General features: G+C 34.7%; 1 protein-coding gene across 1 annotated transcript; it reads left to right on the top strand.

Moving 5' to 3' along the window:
- The first annotated feature begins 924 nt into the window (after positions 1-924).
- Positions 925-25,818, top strand: LOC117431999 (sodium/hydrogen exchanger 10-like). The gene is made up of 25 exons (XM_034053366.3): positions 925-1,075; positions 1,492-1,586; positions 4,387-4,515; positions 4,898-5,063; positions 5,436-5,552; positions 5,653-5,826; positions 6,149-6,248; positions 6,538-6,681; positions 7,033-7,204; positions 7,562-7,643; positions 7,830-8,017; positions 8,100-8,240; positions 8,513-8,610; positions 9,712-9,831; positions 10,014-10,209; positions 12,007-12,195; positions 12,525-12,674; positions 13,810-13,861; positions 15,051-15,199; positions 15,579-15,704; positions 16,104-16,202; positions 22,825-22,995; positions 23,418-23,555; positions 24,680-24,868; positions 25,548-25,818. The coding sequence occupies exons 1-25, from the start codon at positions 925-927 to the stop codon at positions 25,770-25,772; spliced, it is 3,561 nt and encodes a 1,186-aa protein (XP_033909257.3). The 3' UTR covers positions 25,773-25,818.
- Positions 25,819-26,300: the final 482 nt, after the last annotated feature.

Genomic DNA, 26,300 nt, shown 5'->3' with positions numbered 1-26,300 from the left:
ATAAACTTAATTCATGGCAAGTTACTTTTGTAAACAGCAGTGAGTTAAAAAGGTTTATTTTAAAATGAAGGGTTTTTTGTTGTTGTTGCTGCAAGTGCTATAAAAAACTGGTGGTAACGTAGCCTTGCATATGCAATAATATATATTTAAATCAGACTGAGACGTAAATGCAGTGTTCATCTGGGAGACCCGTGTCAGCTGCATGCAGTTGCGTTTGTGTGACCAGTGATGTCAAAAACGTAGAAAGAAGAAGAAAAAAAAAATAATAATTTGCTTGGTTGTAGGGTCTTGAAGCATAAACACAATGACGTTGAAATACCTGTGTGCTTTGTTTGAAGTTAATATAACTAAAAAATACACTTAAACAATATAAAAAAATAAACAATTAAGAAACAAGAACAAGGTTTTTAAAGTGGCATATAACCTACCACAGAAAACCGCCCGGCGTATGATTTTTTTCAAAAATTATAAAATAAATATACATTTTACAGAATGTCAATTTACTTTTGTTCGTGGATCGACTCGCTTCCGCTCCATTTCTGATGAAGAGCAGGTGCGTGAGGTGACAGTTGGCATCAGTTTGAACAAAAGTTCTGATGACGTTTACGGCAACACGAAACGAGGATAGAAGGCGTGTTCATATCATTTAGAAATTATTATTGTATGTATTTATTTACATTCTACATACTACTAAAAACACACACACACACACACACTGGTAGCAGTATCAGCATTTTGACGAAATACGTTAAAATGAACATAAATCTGCAGGGGATAGAGCTGGTATCGTAGATTTAAGATTTAATTGATTTTCACTGGTGCGGTGGGCGCTGTTGGAGTTCTGTTTCGCTGAAGCAACTGTAAAATTCGCCCACAATTTTATTTAGTATGAAACAGTGTTTTGTTTATTTTTAGGGTGATAAGATGAGTTTAAGACTATATGAAGTTTTCCTGGAAAATCAACCGTTTCCAAGGGTTGATAATAATATTAGTGAACATTCAAGGGAGCTTGTTATTCTTGGACACAATCTTCCACATATCATTCTTTTTATATTTGGATCCTGTATCATTGGAGGTATGTTTTGTTACAGTATTTTATGCTGCATATGTCAAACTGAATATTGCTGCGCGTTTTAACATTACCAACTGAAAATAAAGGACAGATAAATGTAAATTAATTTATAAAGAATCTGGTTCACACAAAGACATTCCATTTTGAGGCAGGTGTCTACTGCAAAAAATTAAGGTTGTTTATAAACCTTGTTTTATTTACATAAGGGTATTTAAAACAATAGGTAAATAAGACATCTGCATTTTTTACATTTTCAACAATGCCTCACATTTTCAATAATGCCTCACAAGGGTTTGACTCAATATTATGTACACATGAACTACACTTGTTTTTAACAACAAGAAAAAAAAAACACTTTATAAAAAGCAACGTAAACTTAAAAAATGTGTTCAATTGTATGTTTTTTCCCCCCTTCCTAGCTCTCTTCAGGTCCCTTGAAAAGAAAGTTAAACTGCCTTACACCGTTCTTGTGTCAATGTTTGGAATCATATTGGGAAGTATTAAATATGATGAGGTATGTTCCAGTATCAGTGTTGGTTTTAGCAGGATTGAGTTCAAGACCAGGGTAGGGAGATTCCTGGTTAAACTCAATTTCAAGGCTGGAAGTCCTAGTGGGTGGCAGTTTAAAAAGAAAGTAATTAGATATAGTAAATGGTTTACAAATACTCAAAAAAGTGCTATTTGTCCATATTTAACTTACTGTAACGCTGTAGCTCAGAAGAAAAACTAAAATGTTAACTTTGCTTTGTTTCCAAATAGTGTGATACTGATAACGTTTTGTAGGACAAAAACTTTTAAATTTGAAAAAAAAATATTTTTGAAACCTTATGTGATAAACACCTTAATTAAAACCAAACAGAGCTGTTTTGTAGATATCCAGATATGGCTGATGTCTGCACAGTAATTTGTGTTATGTTTTAGTCAGATATTAATAAACGGAAACATATAGCAGCTGCTTATTTAATAATAAAATTCTCAGGCCAAGTTGTGTCATCCTGTTATGAATCAGCCATCATTTACTACCTATTAAATGTCAAAATAAAATGTAAATATAGGTTGTGACATTTATGACCATTCATGAAATTGCCTGTAATTATCAAAAGAGGTGGATGATGGGATGTATCCATTCATTTAACCAGCATTTTGTTGGTTCAAAAGCCAAGGGAACTATGACTAACTAGGTGTACTGGTTTTCAAAAAAAACAAATGCTTTAATTAGATTGAAAAAAAATATGTTTAGGGAAATGATCATGCCTTGTGGGTGATGTGAACATCATTTGTTCCCTTAATGTTATAAATACCTTTGTGTGCAGGCAAATGTAGCAACATTTTTCAGAATACCTTAGGAGCTTCCATACAAAACTTTTGAAATAAATTAACTGTATCAATAGACATCGCTATCCTATAACAAGTATTTACTGGCTCAATAATTGCACTATGTAACACATTTTTTGTTCCTGGGTAGTAAGTGTTATTTCCTAATTGCTTATGCCTCAAAAGTATAGAAAATGGCTATTATTCCCCACAAACTTTGCTTTTGTGACCAGGACAGTGATATTTTGAAATTTACCTATTTCCAATGAGAAAACGGGCGAATTTGTGTCTTTTCGTTCACATAAAGTCAGAAAAAAACAACATATGAATCCAAATTAACATGTATTTATACTAAAGTAATACAAAAATGACTACAAAAGATTTAGAAGTGAGTAGTTTTTCGAGATTTACGATTATACTGTAAATCACTTTCACGAATCAGCCCCCAAATGTAGTCTCCCATCATGTTCTCGTTATACTGTCCTTGGTAGCGGCGTTCAAAGTCCAGTATATCCTGGTGGAAGCGCTCGCCTTGCTCCTCCGAGTAGGCTCCCATGTTCTCCTTGAATTTATCAAGATGAGCATCAAGGATATGGACTTTGAGGGACATCCTACAGCCCATTGTGCCGTAGTTCTTCACCAGAGTCTCAACCAGCTCCACATAGTTTTCGGCCTTGTGATTGCCCAGGAAGCCCCGAACCACTGCGACAAAGCTGTTCCAAGCCGCTTTCTCCTTACTAGTGAGCTTCTTGGGGAATTCATTGCACTCCAGGATCTTCTTTATCTGTGGTCCGACGAAGACACCGGCTTTGACCTTTGCCTCAGACAGCTTAGGGAAGAAGTCTTGAAGGTACTTGAAGGCTGCCGACTCCTTATCTAGAGCTCTGACAAATTGTTTCATAAGGCCCAATTTGATGTGCAGTGGTGGCATCAGCACCTTCCGGGGGTCCACCAGTGGCTCCCACTTGACGTTGTTCCTCCCCACTGAGAACTCGGTCCGCTGTGGCCAGTCCCGCCTGTGGTAGTGCGCCTTGGTGTCCCTGCTGTCCCAAAGGCAAAGTTAGCAGGGAAACTTGGTAAAACCGCCTTGGAGACCATTGCCACCATTTTGAAGTCTCCTATGACCTTGATGCCATCTCAGAAAAATGCAGATATGTATCCACTTAGGCAGCTGGAACTAAACTGAAATGGTGGGCTTAAGGCCCCTGTATTTATACTACTATTTATATTACTGGAAAGTTCTAGAAAGTTCTAGAAGTTACTCCAAGTTTACTCAGCACTGAATCTATCTGGAATGTTCTGGAAAATAGGTAAATTTCAAAATATCACTGTCCTGGTCACAAAAGCAAAGTTTGTGGGGAATAATAGCCATTTTCTATACTTTTGAAGCATAAGCAATTAGGAAATAACACTTACTACCCAGGAACCAAAAAAAAAAAAAAAATTGTTACACGGTGTTGTCAAAAGGGTGGAAATCTGGTCATTTTAAATGTGTTAATAATAATAATAATAATGATAATAAATGATCACAGTGAGTGGTCCACAGGAGCTAGCTATCTAAGAGTAGTGGATTTCAGTTTGTTTAAAGTTAACTGTTTTAAAAGTTTAATATTAAATAAATAATTTGAATAACCTTAATAAAAGGAAGTACAATTTAAATGTGAAGTGTCTGTTTTGTTTGGTAAGAGCATGATAAGAAAAGAACTACATTTCAACCTACTTTTTGCTTATACAGATTTTATGTGCAAAAATAAAGATTAAGCCAGATTTACTTGAACGTAAAAAGAGAACCCCTTAGAATACAAATTCCTCTTGCAAGGAATTTTCAGCGTGGGAGAATGAAGTCCAGTGTTTATTGTAGATTACAAGATAAGGTATTGACAAGGTGGTAAGGTAGAAAGAACCACATATTATTCAGCTCCCTTATTTATTGATCATTTGATTATACTCTATATGGGTTCATATTTATTTATGTTTCTTTATTATTTATTTACTTTCAGGTTAAACAATACACTAAGCAAATGGCCAATATTGACCCTGTCCTACTAATCCATGCATTCATGCCAGTGTTAATATTTAGTACAGCTTTTGAAATTGAATCTCATATCTTTTGGAAATCGCTGTTACAGGTAAGGTAGAGTGCCTAACTAACTACCTACTATATATCCTTAAAGAATGCAGTGTAGCTTCAACGGCATCTTAGTGGTATTGCTCCCTAAAGGCTGCGGACCTCAAAGTGCTTGCCCTGTCTTCCATTTCCTCATTCCAAAATGTCATGTGATGCTTTTAACTTGAACTCTATCCACTTTCTCTATACTTAACACTGCCCTCCAACAAGGATTGGGACATATGAATAAAACCGTAGCATCTGTTGCCCATTTTACCCCTACTCGTGGGTATATCTTGGTTTGTCACAATATTTCTTCATTTTACTCCAAACCATTTTTGCAACAGTGACTATAGACAGGTATAACGTACACGTTGTAACAAGGTTTTCTGTTTGAGTGACAGGTGGCATTGCTATCTATCCCAGGATTTTTGATTAACTGTACTTTAACTGCAGTGTTAGCTGTTAAAGTTTACACCTACAACTGGGACTGGTATACTGCCATGATGTTTGCAGCCATAGTCAGTCCCACAGACCCAATCATATCTGTGTCTTTACTAAGAAACATAGGTAAGTACCCTGTCAAATACAAAACACCAGCCAAGAAAAGAAAACCTCTTTTAAGAAAGTGTCTCTTGCATGCATTCCACTATTAAATGTAGAACTATGTTTTCTCTACCCTGTGCAATGACCTTTAATATAAAAGTAAGGAGTGTCATATAAACATCTTTAAATAATTATGTTTTTCTGTATAAACCTAGCATTTGTATCTGTCACTACTTGACCGTGGTCATGTGATGAAGCTACTTTTCATTAATCCAAATTTGTACTATTAAAGTGACCAAACCATATATATATGTTGATGTTACCTAAGCAGTAGCAAGAACCATGTTTTGATATATCAGTTATTTATTTGAATAATGATTTCCCCTTACAATTTAGGCTCTGCAAAAGCCCTAACTCTTTTAATTGAAGGAGAATCTCTGTTTAATGATGGCACCTCTATCATTATGTTTGAAATCTTCAGAGACCTTGCTATTGATCCTTATGATATTATAGGTAGGACATTTACAGTATCTATTTTCAATTTTTAAATCAGTATAAATCATGAAGGAATTCTTTGATTCATTTCTTGTTTTTTTTTTCTCTTCCTTTATAGCATCTGAACTTGCAATAAAACTGGTTTTAAAAATTTTTGTGAGTCCTCTGTTTGGATTTCTAATGTCAAAGGTTGTAATGTTTTGGCTGTCTTATATCTTCAATGATGGACTGATTGAAATAACCATGAGTCTAGCAATGACTTATATTACCTTTTACGTAGGTGAGATCTTTTGTATTGAGCTTTGGTGGGGTATTTAAGCAGCTACATGCATTCTGGTTTTTTTTTGTTTTTTTTTTGTTTTTTTTTTTAATACTATATATACTGCATAGCATTAAAATAGTCATACTAATAATTCCTTAAAATATTTGATCAATAGTGGATATTTTTTTTAAAAATAACAAATAAAGTAAGGTTACAGGACATTTTGCGTCAATTGAATAATTGAACTGACTATTTGTAAGGCAAGGTGTCTCATTATTAAAGGCCAAAAAAACAGTAAACATTAATACCGTAGTCAGATCATTGCAACCTTTGTAAATGATTTTTTCTTTAGCTGAGTGGCTTGGAATGTCTGGTGTCATTTCTGTTACGATGTTGGGTCTTCTCTTGGATACAGTAAACTTCAGCCCAGAAATTGAAGTGTTCTTATTACGGTTAGTATTTCATTTGTTCTCTAAATGCATGGAATTGTGTGCTGGTGGATATGTTTTTTTCTCAGTTAAGTTCCATGGGTATTTAATAAAAACAATCTGTTGTATTGCCATGTTGGTTTAACCGCTGGCCATATCATTACAGAAACCAGTTTAAGATAGTGTCTTAACAGTCAGTATTGTCTACAGTGAAGATCAGTTTCAGGAGTGTAAATATAAAAGGGTGATGGCACTAGTTTTTTTAAGAGGTTTATCTTAAAATATAATAAAATGGTTTATTATGTCTTCATAGCTTCTGGGAGATGCTGACATACCTGGCAAACACTCTGATCTTTATCATTGTTGGAGTAGTAATAGCTGAGAGATCATTTGAACACTTGGCAGTTAACGATGGCTTTTACATTGTGGTGCTCTACTTTGCGTTGAATATTATAAGGTAAGCTGTTGTGTTTTTTTTTATCTTTATACTGTATAATAGCCATTATAGATCACATACATGTATCAACTGTTAAGGATTTGTTAAAATTCCAGTTTGTCTTCCTGTAAGCTGTTGTAATTCTGTGCATAGAACATTACAGCAGAATTCTCAAGTAAAAAAAAAAAAGAACTACTTGCATATACCTAGGGCAGAATTAAAACACCAACAAACCAATTAATACACAAGAAAAAAAAAAAAAAAACACCCTTTTACTGTGGGTTTAAGTAGACCTTTTAGACTTATAAATGAATTATTCATTCATAACAATAACATTTTTTGAATTTTTTGAATTTTTTTTTCTCATTGTAGGCTTGTAATGATAATAGTGTTATCCCCATTACTGTCACGTATTGGTTATGGATTCAATTGGCGTTGGGCATCAGTATCTATCTGGAGTGGAATCAGAGGAGCTTTCAGCTTAAATTTAGCACTCATGGCGTTTCAATCAGAAGGTTTAGATAAAGTGACTGTTAAAAACAAGGTAAGACAATACCTTCACAGCACAAATGCAGGCCTCACATTAGTAGGTTTTTTTTTTGTTTTTTGAATGGGGATATAGAATTGCAGAAATTGTTGTTTGTTGGTTCAAGGCCTAAACATGAACAAGCCATTTATTTTATAATAATGACACATCTTTTTATTTTACTTAAAGAAACTAACAAGGTCACAAGACAAAAGTGCACACTAGTATGACATTTTCAATTAACATTTTCTTCCAAGATGGTTTAGTAGTGTATTTGTGCAAAAAAAAGGGGGGAGGCAACAATACGTAGTAATAGGAAGCCACAACAGCAGTGAGAACATTTACAAGCAGATTACTGAATGCTTTTTTTTTTAGATTCTGCTGCATACATCAGGGATGGTAGTGCTCACTCTGCTAATTAATGCTACTACAATGACATGGTTACTCAAACTTTTAGGTAAGCGCTTTAGTTATAAGTTATGTTTAATATTATTATATTAATATTGTTCACAACCCAACATAAAGTATGTGTCCACATGGCTTTCATGACATACCAAATCCAAATCCTACCAAATGACAAGTAAAAGCTATTTCACTTTGCCAAGGTCATCCAATTGCTGGGGTGCTTTTCTTATTTTTCCAGGTCTGTGTGATATTTCTGCACCAAAACGCATGGCAATGTACAGTGCAGTCCAGCGAGTGCGCGACAGTGAAGAAAACACCTTTTCCATGCTGAAAATGGATCGATTTCTTGCCGACGCAAATTGGAACATGGCTGAAAAAATAGTTGAGATTGCGGATCCTTACAAAACAACAGACGAAAAGGTAAATGTCATTTTTCATATTTCTGAATGCATTAATTCACTTAACAGTCTGATTTAGTATAACTTAATAACATTTTTTTTTTAATAAGGTCAGCGTGGAAGGATTTTCCACAATAGCTCGAACAAGCAAATGCCCTGACTGTGAAAAGAGCATCCCATGTGAACCATCCCCACGTGAGATGGAAGATATGCTGGAGGAAGCCCGCATGCGTATTCTAAAGGCACAAAAGGTAGTCAATGGCTCTTTTTTCTTACTTTATTTAAAACGTTCCCTAATTGAAATCATGAGGGTGGTTGTACTTTAATGCCTCAGGTAAATATTCAGTCTTTGCATCTTGATCATATTTTTCATATTTGAAAACTAGATGCATGGTATTTGCTGCATTTTGCTATTTGCCATCATATTCATCTTATCCCATTGTGACTTGCCATTTGGCAGCCCCATAGAAGAAGTAAGTAAAGCACAGAGTTTTCATATTTTCTAACTTCCTGCCTTTTTTAGACTAGTTACTGGAGGCAGTACAGCTCTGGGATGTTAAACAGATATGCTGCAAGAACTCTAATTAGCACCACTGAGAACATAACTGATTGCAAAGGGAAGTAAGTGATTCTTTAAAATGGCTGTATTGTTGCTTTGTTAACACGCTATAAAGGCGTTTATGTTCTGACCTTCCAATGTAAAACCTGTGCTGGTTCGTGGGGCTGGGGGTTGGTGAGTGGTTTACGGCAAAAAACATGGATTCTTATCATATAAGATACATTTCACTTAAAATGTTACTGTAGCAGTGTCAGCTGACAGTGAACAGCTCTGAGCTGTTCAACTTGCTGAAGAAGCACTACCAGCTCTTGAATCAGCTTTACAATATTGAACCCACATGACTAGTAGGAAACCCACACAAACAAAACGCAGTAGGTAAAAAGCCACAGCATCATCTTTTTTAACAACATGCTTTTCCATAGAGGGCAGATTTACAAGCACACTTACTAATTCAGGATTGAAGGACATTGACCTATTTTATCGTTCTCTGAAACAACTGAAACCTTACCAATTAAACTGCCCACGTAATTAAATCCAGTTTAGTTTGTAGTACACTTGATAACATAAATTACATCTCCAAACAAAGGTTTAGATGTTCATTTTCCGTGATGTGTATTATAAAAAAGGTCTATTTTTAAATGATTGTAATTTTTGCTATTTTTTTATTCTCATCATTTTATGATAAAAAACTATAGGTACAGGTGTTCAGTTGTAGAAAAACAAATATTCATATGAAGCCTGCATGATTTTTAAATGTATTTAACCTGTAATGTTGTTACCTAAATGTTTTTGTGTAAATTTGACACTATATTAAAATATTGTACCCCTAAAGTGTTTGAGGTACTGTATTGCATATTTTTGACCATTCCTGGAATAACTTGTTAAATTGGTTTGAAGTCATTAGTACAGCAGCTTTTTAATGCGGGCAAATTCAAAGCATTTAACAGCTTTTACCATCACTGACTCATCTTGTAAATGTATTTGAAGAGAGACAGATTATGTATACTTTGGAAGCCTTGGGGATTTGCGATATCACAAACGTGCGGAAATATATACTGTTGGATCAAATGGTATTGATATTGATTGTTAATGCTAAAACTTAAAGTAGTCTTTTAAAAACATTCACTATAAATGTTTACACCAATCCTGTCTTTCTTCTCCAGATTCATGACTGTCAAAGATGTGAAGAAATACTGGGAATTAAAAGGTGTTTTTGTCTTACTAAGAAGGAAGCTGGAGGACTGGATGTATGATGTTAAAGTGGACAAGTTGAAACCATCAAAGTAATTAAGGTTCATTTAAAAGTATTTCAAAGTTCACTCAGAGTTTTCACATCTAATTGGTTGGCTGTGATTCATTGAGCACACAGGGTCTGATGTAATTTTTGAGAGGTAACACACACTAGAGTTGAGATTAATTTGATGTCAGTTTTATCCAAACTTGAATTGTTCTTTGTTGATTGCAGAAACTTCATCTTGAAGAGGTGCTACCAAATTGTGTTTAGTAATACATTTGAATATTTCATCTATACCTTAATATTACTGAATCTGTTCCCCATTATACTGGAGTATATTCCTCAACAAAGTTTGGAACTTGACCAAGAGCTCAGATTTACCAACTACATTTTCTTTACATCTTATTTAATGGAGGCATCACTTAAGGTACTAAAGTCAAAGTTATCTGTTTAAAGTGTACAATGCTTATTTAATGATTTGATGATTCAGGATTTTTTTAATTTACAGTGTTCACAGTACATGAACCATACTGTGTAAAGACCTTCTTTAATTCACTATCTTCAGTGATTATTTTATGTCAGATCACGAAAATACATGCATGTACATATTTTGTGTTTTTCTGTTTTATTATTTAAATGTATGTATTTATTGGTGCACGGGTGTGGTTTTATTAGTGTTGAAAATGTATGATTGGTGTGCATGGGTTTTTTATGTCGGCAGGGAAGGAGTAATTACCTTCCCTGCCAAATCACTTCACGTGGAGGCTGTGCCTGGGCCTGATTGAATGATTTAATAAGTAATCGAGCCCAGGCACAACTACATAGAGGCACGGATCGCTCACTCAGGGTTGGGTGTTCAGAGGCGGAATGAGAATGAGAGACATAAGGTTAAAAATATAAACAATTGCTACCCGTGCTGGATTTAAAACCAGCACGATACTTGTTTGTTTTGGTTCACTGTTTTGTTTTGTCTGTTTGTTTTGGCCATCGTGCAGTTTTGTTTTTGTATAAGTGTTTGTTTTCTCTTCAACCTTTTTATTTATAATGAACACATGCAAGGGTGCTGGGGGTGTGGTAGCACCCCCTGGCTTTGCATGACTTCCATCATATACAGGGGTTACAGTTTTGTTCAATGGCTTTCAGCACCCCCACTTTAAAAATGGTTCCAGTGCCACTGGCCACAACCATCCCTGTCACATCAGGCTATGGCCAAAAAGACAAAATGCTACACAGCAACACTGTAACTGACTTGTAGGATTTATGTATTTTACACTACTATAATAGTTAAGATCAGAAATGAGTAACTGTCACAAAGACGGCCAGAGTGGGTGGCGTCAGACCAGAAGCAGGAAGGAATACAGAGAGATTTGGGGTTTTGGTATAGCTGAGCGCGTGATCGCGCTCAGCATTTAATAAACAGAACAGAAAATAAAAAGGTTGTAACAAAAACACAGGACACGGCACTTGTAGCCAAAATAAACAGACAGACAAAACGGACTAACACTAAACAAACGGTGCACGGAGAGACAAACAAACACGGTGAGAACGAACACTTTACGTTTACGATTTTACTGATTTTACTGATTTAACTCTCCTCTCTCTCTCCCGTTCTCCACTCTCTGAACACCTAACCCCGAGTGACTAAAAATGTGCCTATTTATACTGTTGTGCTGGGATTCAATTACTAATTAATTATTCACTTGAATCCCAGCACGTGAATTAATTCTGTGCAACCCCGTGCTCACATATTACATTTAACCAGCACGTGAAGTGATTTGTGCCCTCCTCGTGCCTAAATACAAATCTACACTTTTTAAATACACGTGAAACACAGACCCGTTTATATCCCGTGTACCAATCTATACACCAACATTAACATACGCACCATACATACAACACATAACACGCAAAATACACACAGGGGCGGGCACTTTGCCACAGTAACTTATTAAACTTACAATTTCTTTTTTACAACAGTCAATGATGAATATCAATTTTAAATTGTAGTGGGTGATGTGAATAATGTTGCGTTGTTAAGCTACTGCTGCGCTGGGCTTGGGGGGGAAAAGAGTGTCTATAGGGGGAAATTAGTAGAGATACTCCTTAAAAATAATAAGAATAAAGCGTGGATTTTAGATATTTCCTACCACTGAATAGTGAAGTACAAATGTTGTTCTTATGTGGATCTAATACTTTTCTATAACTTTTTTTTTCCCCCGCTAAGGCCCTAGCCATGAGGAGAGCATATCTTTTCAACCACTGGAACCAGTTTGACCTGTTTATCATTTCAATGGCTGCTGTAGACATCATTTTTGATCAGCTCTTTGGATTTTCAGACCTTAACATACACATGATCAAAATAGTAAGAGTGTTTCGAATGTTTCGCCTTACGAGGGCCCTGCGTTTGGTTAAGGTCAGTTTCAGTTTTTAAGATAATATTTTAGAGTCTTTGTAGAATGTGCTTGTATGTACAGTGCATGCTTCCCTACCTATCTACAGTTCAAATAGAGCTGTCTGTGTGTCATATAAAATACACACAGTACATATAATATTATTACCTGTAGTTATATTTTAATCCTTGGTGTAACCCAGGCTTATTACTATACATCATGTATTACATTACTGGCATTTGATCTGTTTGTTCTCAGTATTTTTCAATAGTTTGTATTTATTGTTCTGATGTTTATAATACACTCAAATATATAACTGTTTTAATAATGGCCACACCTACTCTACTTTCAGATTATGATACCCAGACTTATTGAGCTGCTTAACAAGCAAATAAACAAACAACTAAGCTTTGGTTATGACATTGGAAAAGGATATGTTGTTGGGGAAGAAGACATAAGCAAGATTGTTGACCACATTTCTGATGAAAAGTCTATTGCCCAGGTATGATTATATACAGGTTTTATAAATTCTGCTACCAAGGGGCCTGTCATGCAACAGGTTCAAAGGGAAAGGCAGATTTTCTGAGAGAAAAAAAGCAGCATAACACTGTCAACGAGAAAGAACTCTGTTGAGGATTTGTACTTCTGATATGACCTTGTGACAGGGTCTTACGTCACGTGCGTGGATAGCCGCTGTTTACAAAGTACAGAGAGACACTGGGGGTGGAGTTGAAACGCCGGCACAGGCACGCAGGATTTGTTAATACAAACAGAAATGAAAGTAAAAGGTGGTCATGTGACGTTACCAGCCATGGTAACGCACAGAGGACACATACAGCAAGCTGTACAAAAGGCAAAATAAAACACAGTACAATAACTACAAATAAAAGGTGCCCCAGAGGGCGAGCGCTAGCCTTAACACGAGGCGTCCCACTCCAGGAACCGGCTACACTACGTAACCTTCGCTATACATCACATGGGATCACAATCCCCTAACTAACCTACTCATGAGCCGGTATTCATACAACGACTCGTGCTGCTTCATACGGCCTTGGCTGGGCATTGCCTTCACAAGCACCGCTTGCAGTCTCAGGGTTGCGTAGCGGTCGTTCCTGCAGTGCGGACCCTCTCCTCCTGAGTGTACGTCGCTCCCCTCTGGCATGGCGTTGCAGTCGCCCCGAGCCATCTCCCGCGGATGCTTTTGAACTGACGGACACTCGGTCAAGACCTGCCCACCTGCTGATTGAGGTCCAGCACAGCCAATCACTTGCTGCCCTTCCCCTCAACCAAGCCTAGCAGGCAGCAAGTCTCAATCGAGCGCCCGTCTGTAAACAATAAATGTAATTAAACAAATCAACTCCAAAACGACACACAATAAACCCATTTCCCCAAACAAATTATACCAATGCTAAATACACACGCCTCTAAATTTATGATACGAGAAATCCACTCGTATATTGTTCACTGGTACTTAGACAGACATATATATATATATATATATATATATATATATATATATATATATATATATATATATATGCAGATATGTTTTGATTTATTTTGTTATATGTACACTTTATCTGGGCTACTGTTCACATAAACAGTTCAAAGTAATCACTAACAAATGTGTCTTTTAGAAACTAAGAAATATACTGGAGAAAAACAGACAAGAAGCTGTCAGAGAACTTGGTAAGTTTTTACAACAGATTTACCAAAAATGGCAAATATAGTATGGTATAAAATGCAGTGATTTTGTCTGTTTTGTCAATACTATTTTAAAGGCTTATTTAAATGTATTAATATGTTCATATATTCACAGGGTAATGCAAGGTTTATACAAGGATTCATTTTGGGCTTGTAGGATCAGTTAAAAATTTCTACATGTAAATCAGAAGGCATCATATTAACCCAAAAACTATTCAAATGCTGAGCGCTATAAAAGCAGTGTTAATCAAATGATTACGTGTGGTTTAAAAATAGAATGATATTTAAGGAAATAGTATCCAACATTAACAGGGTTAGCATCACTCTGATTTAGTGATGTCTGGTAAGTGTCAGTGCCTCTGTGTGCTGTCCTTTGTACTTGTGGTTTTACCCAGGTTTTAACAAACAAAAAAGAACAAAAAAGAAAAAAAATGTCTGTATTTTAGTGCTTTTAAAGTAATCATTCCATGTACATCCATCAAGAAAAGTAGGATACTGATTGCAGAATGCTAACAATTAGAGCTGAAAGGAGTGGAAAATAAGGCAGAAAAGTAATGGAGATTGTAAGTACACTATTGTACCTCAGTTCTGTAGCTGGGAGCCTCATCTTTGCACTGTCCTTGAAACCGTTTTTGTAATTAAGCTATTGTGAACCTGTAAAAGTCTGAGCATACAGTCACATTTCAACATGTGGAATAAAATGTCTTCTCTCTGAATACAAGAGACGAACGGTTGGATACAATTTTGCAATCATGATAGATGTACTCACCTGAAACTAACTACCTTATCTGAAAGACATTTGAAATGTTGCTAAGTTGACCTAAAAAGAAAAACCCTAAGACATATAACAGATAACCCTGTTCACAGTAACAAGTTCTGGTGTTTTAAAGCTGTATGGAGCTCAAGAATATCTGACAAAGGCATGACAAACAAATTACATTTTTATGATCAATGAAGTAATCCTATAATAAAGTGTATTACATTTAAATCACCCCCAGACTCAAAATCTGACCTTTACGTATCAAACTGGTTTTACAACATAAATCCACCAATGTCCCTTGAATATATTACTTTTTCTTACAGGGCAATATATTTCAAGGGTTACAAGTGACAGCTGATTAGAGGAAATCATGGTAGGTTTTGCTGTTAAAAATGGTTGTTCTTTATTTTCTAGGGCTGCTGCAGCGAGACCATCCAGCAATTGCCATTTCTGTTAAAACCAGGCAGGCAATTAGAACAGTTCTGAACAGCGAGAGAGACACTATTCATGCTCTCATGTCTGGCGGGCTCCTTGATGACAATGAGGCTTTAAAGCTTGAAAAGGTACAGAGTGCTCTACATTACTTTGCTTTTGTTCCAGCACAGAGCCCGGTATGAAGTCAAAACGCATGTCTTTGTTAGAACTACTGGACTAAAGACAATTTAGTTCATAAACTGAAATTAAAGTTAAGCTTACAAAAACAATAGTAGCAGTTTCTTCCTTACTCAACCCACCACCTTGCTGCACAGAGGAATCTAGCGACTGGCAAGTTCAGTTTTAATTTTTTTTTCTTAGTATTTTCAGAAACCTTGCTGTGTAAATTACCCATTACCTCTGCTGTTCATTTTCTTGTAATTCTTGGGGTAATTAGTGTGAATTCCAAGAAAATAGTTTTATTTTACAGTGTTGTTTAATATCTACAGTATGCTCTTCCTTGTACAGATGATTGAACTAAAAATGAAGCAGCTGATAAAGTTTCCACCAGCTATACCACCACCAACTGCTGAAGAGCTTTTAGTGAATGTGCCTTGGTTAGAGAAAGGGAAGCTCCAAATTCAGTTTATGAAGGTATTACAAGAGAAAAATAAATGACAGTTATATTGTTACACGTCAGAAAACTTGAAAATCAGTTGTAATTAAAAAAAAAAAAAGAATATATACTGTTCACCTTTTAAAATGATTGTTTTTACTAAAGAAAAACGTGTTGCATATGTATCAGAGATACAAGTATATATTTGAATTTAGGAAGTTTAAAGCTGAATATAAAATTGCATTCTTGTAAAATGTATAGTGTTATACAATATTTGTTGTTTTAAATTTCAGTACATCATTCTAGTTAAGAGGTATGCAATTCATCCAAGGTCACCAATTACAGAATCAACATAAAAAATAAAAAACAAGGCTATTTGATTGCACTTTAATAGTTTGAAAGAAATCAATTCAAATTGTATACTTTTCATATTCCAGAGCAGAGGGAAGCTTCTTTATTTTGACTATGGCGATACCATCATTCGTGAAGGAGATGAACCTCAAGGAATTCACCTGATTGTTTCAGGCATGGTGAAGGTAAGCATGAGAAAGGCAATATTATAAAGTAGATTATTGTGTGTCTACAGATGTGTCACACCTTTTGTAAAACAAGGACAAGGAAGATATTTAAGTGTTTGTGAAAAAACTAAATCATTGTTGCCTTACGCCAAAAATAAAACATGTAGTTAAAGTTTATAATTGAGTCATACATCAATTTCATATCACACTTTTAATGCAATTTACACGCAGCTTTTATCTGAACTGATTGTAAACTGATATTACCTGGTGGATAATCACTTACAATATCACAAATTAAACTGTAGTCAATCTCATTCGTTGCACAATAAGATCACATAGTCAAAGACTGAGCTATTTGTGTTCTTCCATAGAATGAAAATGCCAGTGGCAGTGGAATGAGAGTCGTCTTAAAACAGGTTCTTAATGAGTACTGTATAGTGGCAGGACATTAGTAAAGTTATATCTTAGTTTAATAATACAACACTTCACAGAGATGTGGATCCCAGCCACTGGGAGCTATGGGAGAGTAAAGTATCATAGAAGCGGTCAAGATCAAATGCAATTTCTGTAAAACAGGTTGCACTGGGAGTCTCTGAATTCTCTCTGAAGGTGAGATCACGACCGATAAAACTTTCGATGAAGGTTTAGACTTATCTGACGAGGAAGTGTGTTAGCACAAGTGTGTGTTTAGAAAGGGATTCTACTGTAGATTTAGTAACCAGGAAAGGCCCTGCCCTGCTTAATAATCAGCAAGTGTCTGTTTAAAAATGTTCAATTATTTGTTCAATACAAACACAAACATTACTCAATATTTTATAAATTAAAAAGTGACCGGTAAACTTGTTTCAATAATAAAATAAAATCCAGTAACTATTGATTAGATTCATTTTTTTCAAGAAATTAATTTTAATACAGATAAAGCTACCGATCCTCCTTTACTTGCACCATACTGCCATTTTGTGTAATTTAATAAGTTTGAAATCAGATTACGCCTGTTGCTAATTGAATAAGAATACCTACATCAGCTGATCTGTTTTTTGTCCAAGCAGCCTTTTCAATTATTTTGAACAGTAAATGCTATCCAATGTTTTCTGTTTTCTATATAAGGAATTTCAAGTAAAAGGTCAAAGCTTAGTTTTAATCTGCAACATCCCTTAGTCATCGCTAACATTTGACTGTTGTGACACACACTTAATTTGGTTGTGTAAAGTGCCTGTTGTGTTATAGCTTGTAAAATAATGAACAGGGAGGCTTTATTAAAATAAAATATAATTCATAACTAATTGATTTGTTTAGCCTCACAATATGTTCTCATCTTAAAATAATATTTTTTTTCCACCAGCAGTGTTTGTACTGTACATTACATTAAGTTTAAAGGCTACTGCACAGAATCCCAGTCTTTCATTTTCATTTGACCAGTAATGGGACAAGCTAAACCTCTTTAACAGCTCTGTTGATTTTAAAATACAGATGATCCTAAGATAACTTTACATTAGATAACAGAAATCTGAAATGCTGCAGAAATTCAGCTGGCAAAGACTATACCCAGACTATTTTCAGTGCAAATATATTGTTAACGAATAACTTATTTTCTTATATATAAACATAGACAAAAATCACCTTCATGAACAGGAAGAGATTCATAATTAAACAACAGGGTCACTTAAGGAGCCCTGTTGTCCATACTAGCTGGGAAAAATGATTTTGTCCCACTTATGAGGTATTGCTAGAAGGCCTTTCAATGATGTAACTCTAACAGTAGATTCAGAGCATTCTGCTGTTGTGCATTAGTGACATATTCAATTAAAAGAAAAATGTGTGACACAATGTCAACATGGTAATTAACATAACAACCATTAACATTTAACTTTCTTCCTGATGGGCATTGCCAACACCATAAATGTCAATATAGATGTCAAAACACATGAGTTTGCCCGTGCGCTATACAAAATGAAATAAAATATGCATGTAGTATCAAATTACATTACAGTTATTAAGCAGTTTTAACAAAGTGGTGTCACAGACGTGATGTCATAGTTATCCATTTGATATCAACAGTGATTGTTGTTTCCTGATACTAAAAAAACTATTTCTATATTTCAAAAAACAAATACTTATGAATCAACTAAAATAGTAATATGGAAGATGCTATTATTCTGAATGCAAATAATCATGTGTAAACAATCCATATTGAAAACATGGTGAAATAACATTCATAAAAGCATTGGCAATTGGATCACTAAAGCAACGGTAACATTAAAAGTAATGCTCAAGAAAACATGGCTGTTTTACAGATCTGATATAACGTGTCAGTATATCTATCTATCTATCTGTTGCAAAAATATACATGTCTTATTTGTAATGACCCCAGATGCTTCTGATTTACCTAGACTCAAGTACACACCTGTAATCATTAAATTCTTATTCCACCATTAAGCATGTTCCACATTGACACTCCAAGGCCCTTGCAAGAGAGTGCCCCACTACTAAGTATTTAGTCACCCTTATTAATACGGGCAAATTGCTTTTGATTAGCCACTTGACTGTTCTTTATAATGGTACTTTAAAAGGCTTATTTATGCAGGAACACCGTATTAGCGATTTCAGTACATTACAACGTGACACTGTAATTATGAATTATTTTATAAGGGAGAAAATAACCTCCTGTTTGTCGTGACGTATTTTCCTCGCTTGTGATCTGACACTTTAATTACAGTATTTGTAAGTTAATTTTCTTTTTCTTTACTTTGACTTCTGCAAGAATTGTGAAACCATACACGCTGTAGTTTAAGTACAGGTATTTGGTAATGTAGTTAAAGTTTTGGTTCATGTCAAATTCTGGTTTGTAATTTGGGTTAAAAACGGTGCATGTATGCTTTTATGTTAAGCTAAACAAAAAATTCAGCATATGATAGTATCCCTTATGATGCAGTGTCGGTAAGATCTTAGCAAAAAAAATAGAGAAAAGACTCTCTTTGTGAGATCAGAAAAACTATAAAAGGTTTCTTATCTTCCTACGTAGCTACAGAAAATAGGTTTTGTAGCATTTACTGTACATAATACATTTACAGGAATTTTTTTTTCAGAAACAGCTCTTACAAATATCAAACCAATTTTGTGAACTAGAAGTCTTAAAGCTCTATTATCACAGTTTTGGTCTTCAAATGTGTCCCCACTTCAAAGCTATACTAGGACTATTTCGACTAAGATCAAAGGATTCTCATCACAAGCGAGAAAAGAATACTGCTGTCATCCAGATATTTTGTTCTATAACAAAGCTTGAAGCATGACTAATCAGTTACTATAATAACTAGATGTTATAGACATTTATCCAAACTATTCTGATCATGGACATAACTGAAGCCTGAACCCATTTCAGCCCTCAGGGGTAACAATATATGTCTTGACATGTGCTATGGCAAATGCATTATTGGACATCATACTGCTCAAAATTAGAAGTTTTTAGTCCAGGGCTTGATTTAAATCCGTCTACTGAACACACTTTGAATTTCTGTGATGGACTCTCAGGGACGTGGGAAAACGCTGATTCAATTAAGTATCACGGCAAACTTTTCCAGTATTTAATCATGGATATGCCTGGATTTTGTTAAGAAGCATATTTTATATTTTAAAAATAAAAACATTTCCATAAAACCTGTGGTATGGAAAAATGAACTTGAAAGACTTTTATGTTTGTTCCATCCTCAATAGGTTCATAAGTCATTTTATTATTGATATCCATTATTACTGTTTTATTATTTTTTTAATATACATGATTGGAAATGTATTCACTTATTTAAAATAGTCTTTTTATTATAGTCTTATGCAATTATCGATTTTTAATGTTTTATTATGCTGTGTGTATTATGTTTTTATTATTATTATTATTATTATTATTATTATTATTATTATGTTTTCTGTAAAGCACCTTGGGGTCTAGGACCCCATTAAATAAATAAAAAAATAAATAAATAAATAAATAAAAAACATTAAAAAAAACTCAACAATTAATCACTTATGCTTTTAGGTTTTAATAATCAGATATGAAAAAGTCACATTTTCTTTCTCTACATAATGAGGTTATAACTAAGTGTTTCAGAGATGGATGATTAAGCAAAGGTGGGTTCTGTTGTACACTTTTGAATTGTGCACCCTGTTTCAAATGTAGCATACTTGTTCTGTGAAGAAGCTGCTTATATTAATTAACAGAATACCATCTGGAAATCGGGTTGCTTGAACTAATAAGGCTAATTGACAGTCAGGATTTCCAGTGATTAGTCATACAGTATGCTACTAATGTCATCACCTTGCTGATCATTATTTAAAGAGGCTCATGTCTGTTTAAAATCACTGCAATCTTTTTTTTTTAGAGATAATCTCTCCAAAGAATTCCTATTTGTTTTAAGCAACTCTCAGCCCTGATTACAAACCACCTTTGTTAGCACGCTTTGAAACTAATTACCCCCATCTCAGATGCAGGATAATCTAACATTTATTGTGGTAACTTGATGGGACTGTATTTCAGGTACCATTGCTTACCTTAATTTTAAAAGCTAATTGGCTCTTTACTCCCAATTATTTTGTACAATACAAATTATTTTCAGATAATCACTCGTTACAATGCTGGCTGGTCTGTACAAGAGCCACATAGATGCCTGTCATCAGTCCAGCCTTGATTTCTCAGCATCAGAGATCTGGGGCCATATCACAAAGCATTCACTGCCATCTTTTTGTGAAGGGAACTGCTAATGTTACAGAACTAGCAAGAAACAAGATTAATGCTGAAGCCCCTAATTTAAGTTATTTATTTGAAGCTTTTTAACTTCAACGTTTTGTTTTTCGTTTTAGAAAATGGGTGTTAACATACTTAACTCATACAGCCACTAGACGCAAAGGTTAGGGGCTACTATATGTGAATAGAATAAATCAATTAAACTCACACATTTTCTTTAGCATTAGCTATGGACACTATTGTACCAGGAGAGACATGGTCAACTTTGCATAATTACATCATTTAATTAACATAAATATATTGTTAAATGCAGAAAATATACTGCCCTCCAGCATGTCACAGTGCTTGTTAGTAGTGTCTGTATTGTAGTAACAATTACATTTCATTCCATTTTAATATCATCCATTATTTAGAAATATGTATTTGTGCCAGTTGTACATTATTGTCAGTTGATTGTCAGTACAGGAGACAACAAACATGGCAATAATATGTTCATGTTTGTGAATCTGATGCTTTGATTGGTTTAAAAAGGATTGTAAGAATATAAAATAGCTATACCCATCGATCCTATGATAGAATTGTCTACAAGGTGCTAGAAATGTCAATATGATAATGCAAAACCTAATTCTAGAAAAGTCTAGAATATGCTGGATTGTGGGTGAACATTCTTAGAGAGTATAAAAGGGTTAGGCATTGGATGATTGCTGTCATTACCAAGAAGTCAATATGGGAAATAGTAAAAGAGCAATCTGATGACCTTAGGCAGAAAATGATTTATTGTCATAAAGCTGGAGAAGGATACAAAAAGATTTCCAAGCATTTGAGAATACCAATTTCAACTATTGTTTCTATTATCAAGTACAAGACTCACGGTACTGTCACAACGCAATCCGAGATTGACTGCCAAAGATATTCAAAGTGAATTGGCTGCAAGTGAGACTGGGATTTCAATTTCAACCATAGGTCGAGTATTGCATGGTGAAGGTCTCAATGGTCACAGGCCAAGGAAAAAGTCACTCTTAGGAAAACGTTACATTGACAAATCACTTAAAGTTTGCAAAATGGCATTTGAATGATGGATATGAGTTCTGGTCAAAGGTTTTGTGGAGTGATGAAACAAAAATCGTCTATTTGGTCATGCCGATAGTCATTACGTTTGGAGAAAGTCTGGTGAGGCGTACAAAGAAAAGAACACCATACCTACTCTCAAGCATGGAGGTGGTAGTATCCTTCTATGGGGCTGTTTTGCCTCAAATGGCACAGGAAATGTAGTTCCAGTACATGGTAAAATGGATTCCATAGCATACCAAAAGAGATTGGCCAACTATCTGAAACCCTCCACTACAAAACTTGGTTTAAAGCGCAACTGGACATTCCAACACAACAATGATCCAAAGCACACATCAAAATCTACTTCAGAATGGTTAAAGAATAAAATCAAGGTTCTGGAATGGCCTCGTCAAAGTCCCGATCTAAATCCGATTGAGAATCTTTGGTCCTCAGAATTTGAATGAACTGGAACAATTTTGCATTGCAGAATGGTAAAAAAAACACTAAAGAATCATGCCAAAACTCATTGACAAATATCCTAATCATTTAAGAGGTTATTATTGCTAAAGGTGCCTCAACTAGCTATTAATTGTGTTTCCTTGTCAGGGTATAAATACTTTTGAATTAGTATTTTTGGAGTTTTGCAAACAAATTGCTGAAATAAATAATTGTAGACATCTATTTCTTGTAACTTTTTTTCCTCATCCACGAAAGCGAAACTTTTGCTACAAAAGATTTTTCCTAAAATTCTTTGTTTTTGAGAAATTATAAATTTCCATTGGGGTATGTAAACTTTTGGCTACAACTGTATACCCATATTTAATGATGATGTTGAATTGTGCATGATTTATTGTATAGGTTCATGGCACTAGCCCATACCTTGGGACTAAGAAGCTAGCCCTGGCCTCTGATTCAGCAGAGATGTCTAGACTTACTGATTACAGGAGCAGTGGTGCCATTCTTGGAGATCTGAACTGCTTGACACAGCAGAGAATGGAAATCACAGTCACTTGTGAGACTGCAACTCAGGTGAGAGGCCTTTCAACTGAGAACTCTTCACCCAAATATATCTTTGCTAGTCTGGCTGGGCTACACTTTGAAAATATATAGTCAAATTTACTGTAATCTGTTTAGTATTTAAATGTTGTATTATTTTACACAGTATCAGTAGTCATGTATTGTACATCCTAAAGATGGAAACAGGTTTACAAGATTCATGTTTAAATGGTCATATCACAAAACTATTTGTTATATACAATACAAATAAACACCCAAAACTAGTATACAATGTGCGTGTGTATAATATATATATATATATATATATATATATATATATATATATATATATATATATTGTTTGTCAATGTATTACAATAGAAATCTAAATCTGTTCGGGTGAATCTCACCCTGTTTTGCCATGACTCCAACTAATATTGATTTCTTTTCTTTAGACCTGTTTTATTTCAACTGATACGCTGTTTGAAGCTTTTGATGTGTTTTCTGAATTTCCTTCACTGGAATATAAAATTTGGCATTCTCTGGCAGTGAAAATCAGTGTTAGTACTTTCATAGAAAACGTCATCTATCAGGTAAATATATAAGTTAGTATATATACTGTATATAAAACACACTTGCATCTCAGAAATTTCCAAAATAGTAGCAGTGCACAACAGTATACTGTATGTACAGTATATAGTCTTGATGAATGCTTAGGGGCACATATGAAGCAATCAATGAGAATTCAAAAAAGAGAATGTGTTTACACAGGGAGTAAGTGCAGTTGTCTGTTGGAAGGGTAGAATTCTTTATCATACTCATTTTGTACAAATTATAATTTGGTTGATTTACTATGTATCTGTTCTGTAGGAACATACTGTCCTGTAATTGGTGTAATTCCAAATGTAATGAAAGGTATTATTAGTAGCCTGGCAGGTGATATGCAGTTTTCGGTTTATATTAATTTGGAGCTAATGATTTGCAGCAGTACAACCTCTGAGTTCAGATAATATATTTCAATTTTTACGCACTGCCTTTTGTTTTTGTTTGCTTATTACATTAATCCATAACAAAGTCATCAATATACTTTGGACATTCTCCAGTTTAGGGTTCAGTTCAGATTAACAGTCTTAGTCTAGAAAGAGACTATTACAGGAGGGACTGACAGAGCTTGTGTGCTGACAATCTCTTCCACTTGCCCTTATCCAATCAAAGTGGGAGTGTGGGCTTTTTTCTCACTCGCTGCTTTGCTTAACTTGCTTTCTTGCGTCGAGAGAAGCACTGTGTCAAGGTGCAAGGCACTGCCTGGGATTGCTTTATACAGTATATTCATTTCAAATTAAATTGTGTCTGTGAATTATGTAAGCAAAGGATTCCATTTCATTGTGGGAAAAAAACATGGTTTAATAATTTAGAAATTAAGGCTTGAGGGATAATCATTCATAAAACAATGTTATATTTTACAATATATTAGGCATTTGTATGTTTGAAGCTTTTAGCTAAGCACTGGCAAATAAGGGGATCAAAGTGTGGGAGTGAAAATCTGTGCAAGTACTTTTAATGGAAAACATCAGCTACCTGGTAAAATGTGTAACACACCGGTTTCTCAGAAATAGCCTACATAACATACAGGGTGGAGTTAAAATTCGAACAATTTTTACCGTTTCTCTAAAGAAAATAAAAATATATGCTGTAACGGTGTATGTATATGTTTTAGGGTTGGACCTACAATAAGATTTGTGCATACCTGGCACATGCCTATTTAGTCGATTTGGACATGAACAGCAAATTCAATACCTACGATGGAAGCATGGAGGAGGCAGTTCTTGTGTATGGAAGCTGCGATGATACTCAAAATCAAAAATCATACGACGCACCTGCTGTTATATCAAAAAGAACTGGTCAGGTGAGGGGCAAAAAAGCAGTAATGGACTGGATGTTGTCTAATTTTAATAACTTATACTTAATAATGACATTCTTTTAGATTTCATTCAGTCACTCAAATGTACTATGTGAACAGCACTGTCAATGCAAAACACTTATGTATGTTAAATCAAAAGTGGATAATACAAAGACGTTAATATTTGTTGAAATGAAGACAACAAAAAGGATTGCTCAGCAGTCTCTGAGTGATCACACATCTCTGTATTTATCACTGCTGCATCCTCAATGCATTTGATTTTGGACTCTTCCAGAAACATTTTTCATGACAAGAACATCCCAAAAAACGGAATTTGATATTTTGTGATATTGGCCTAATTTGGTAACCATGCATAAAAAGCAAATGTAGATTTACCCTTACAGGGGAACTAGTAGGTAATAACATTTAAATATGGCAAAACAGTTTACTTATATGGGACTATATACTATGTGGTTATAATGTTAAAAAAAAAAAAAAAAAAAAAAAAAAAAAAAAAGAGAGATCTTATAGTCCCTTGGTTAATTGAAAGATTGTTCACTTATTACCTTGAAAATTATTTTTCATACATATCAGGTCATGAAGTAACAAAGGAGCACTGTATGTACATTCATGAACTAAATTAGAAAGCATTGCTTCTGTTTGAACCCGTTTCTTTTATCCCTAGGTTACGAGTACCACCAATTTAACGAAGCTATTCATTGTGCCAAGTGCCAGTGCAGAAGTGAAGGGGCGGTCTCCCAGTGCACAGCTTCATGATGGGAGGAGTGCTCCATGTCTAAGACATGCAGCTGCACATCGACGAGGTAAACCATGCAGAAGAAGAAAAGAAAAAAAGGAAGCCAAAATTATGGCATTTGAAACTTTGTTCAAAAGTATTTGGTACACGTAAGCATTAACATACTGAAAATATAACACAGAACTGTGCATTAGTCCTAAACCTGACAATGTTCTTACACTGTGATATTGTCAAGAATAAAAGGGTGAGCATGTTTAGTAAGGGAATTCAGGACTATTTTCAATATACATTCCCTAGATTTATAAATCTGTCTGTAAACACCACATATACACTTTTACAATTTGTTTTAGATTCCAAGATAGCTACGCAAGGATTACTTCAGACTGTCAGCGGAATCCTCCACAGTTTGCCTTCTCAGGGAAAGGTCCATTTTTTTTCTGTCCCACATTCAAACAAATCGAAGACATACCAGGCAAAGTAATCATTTTAGTTTCACATAGGGATATATATATATATATATATATATATATATATATATATATATATATATATATATATATATATATATACTAAACATCAAAAACATATCACTTATATTTGAGCATCAAAATAAACTTATCACTTATATTTATATTTGGATGAAATTCACTAGATGTGATCGAAAAATGACAAACTCTGTTT

The sequence above is a fragment of the Acipenser ruthenus genome, chromosome 27, assembly GCF_902713425.1.
Source record: "Acipenser ruthenus chromosome 27, fAciRut3.2 maternal haplotype, whole genome shotgun sequence".
NCBI classification, from domain to species: domain Eukaryota; kingdom Metazoa; phylum Chordata; class Actinopteri; order Acipenseriformes; family Acipenseridae; genus Acipenser; species Acipenser ruthenus.
This window is presented reverse-complemented; position numbering and strand designations above follow the sequence as displayed.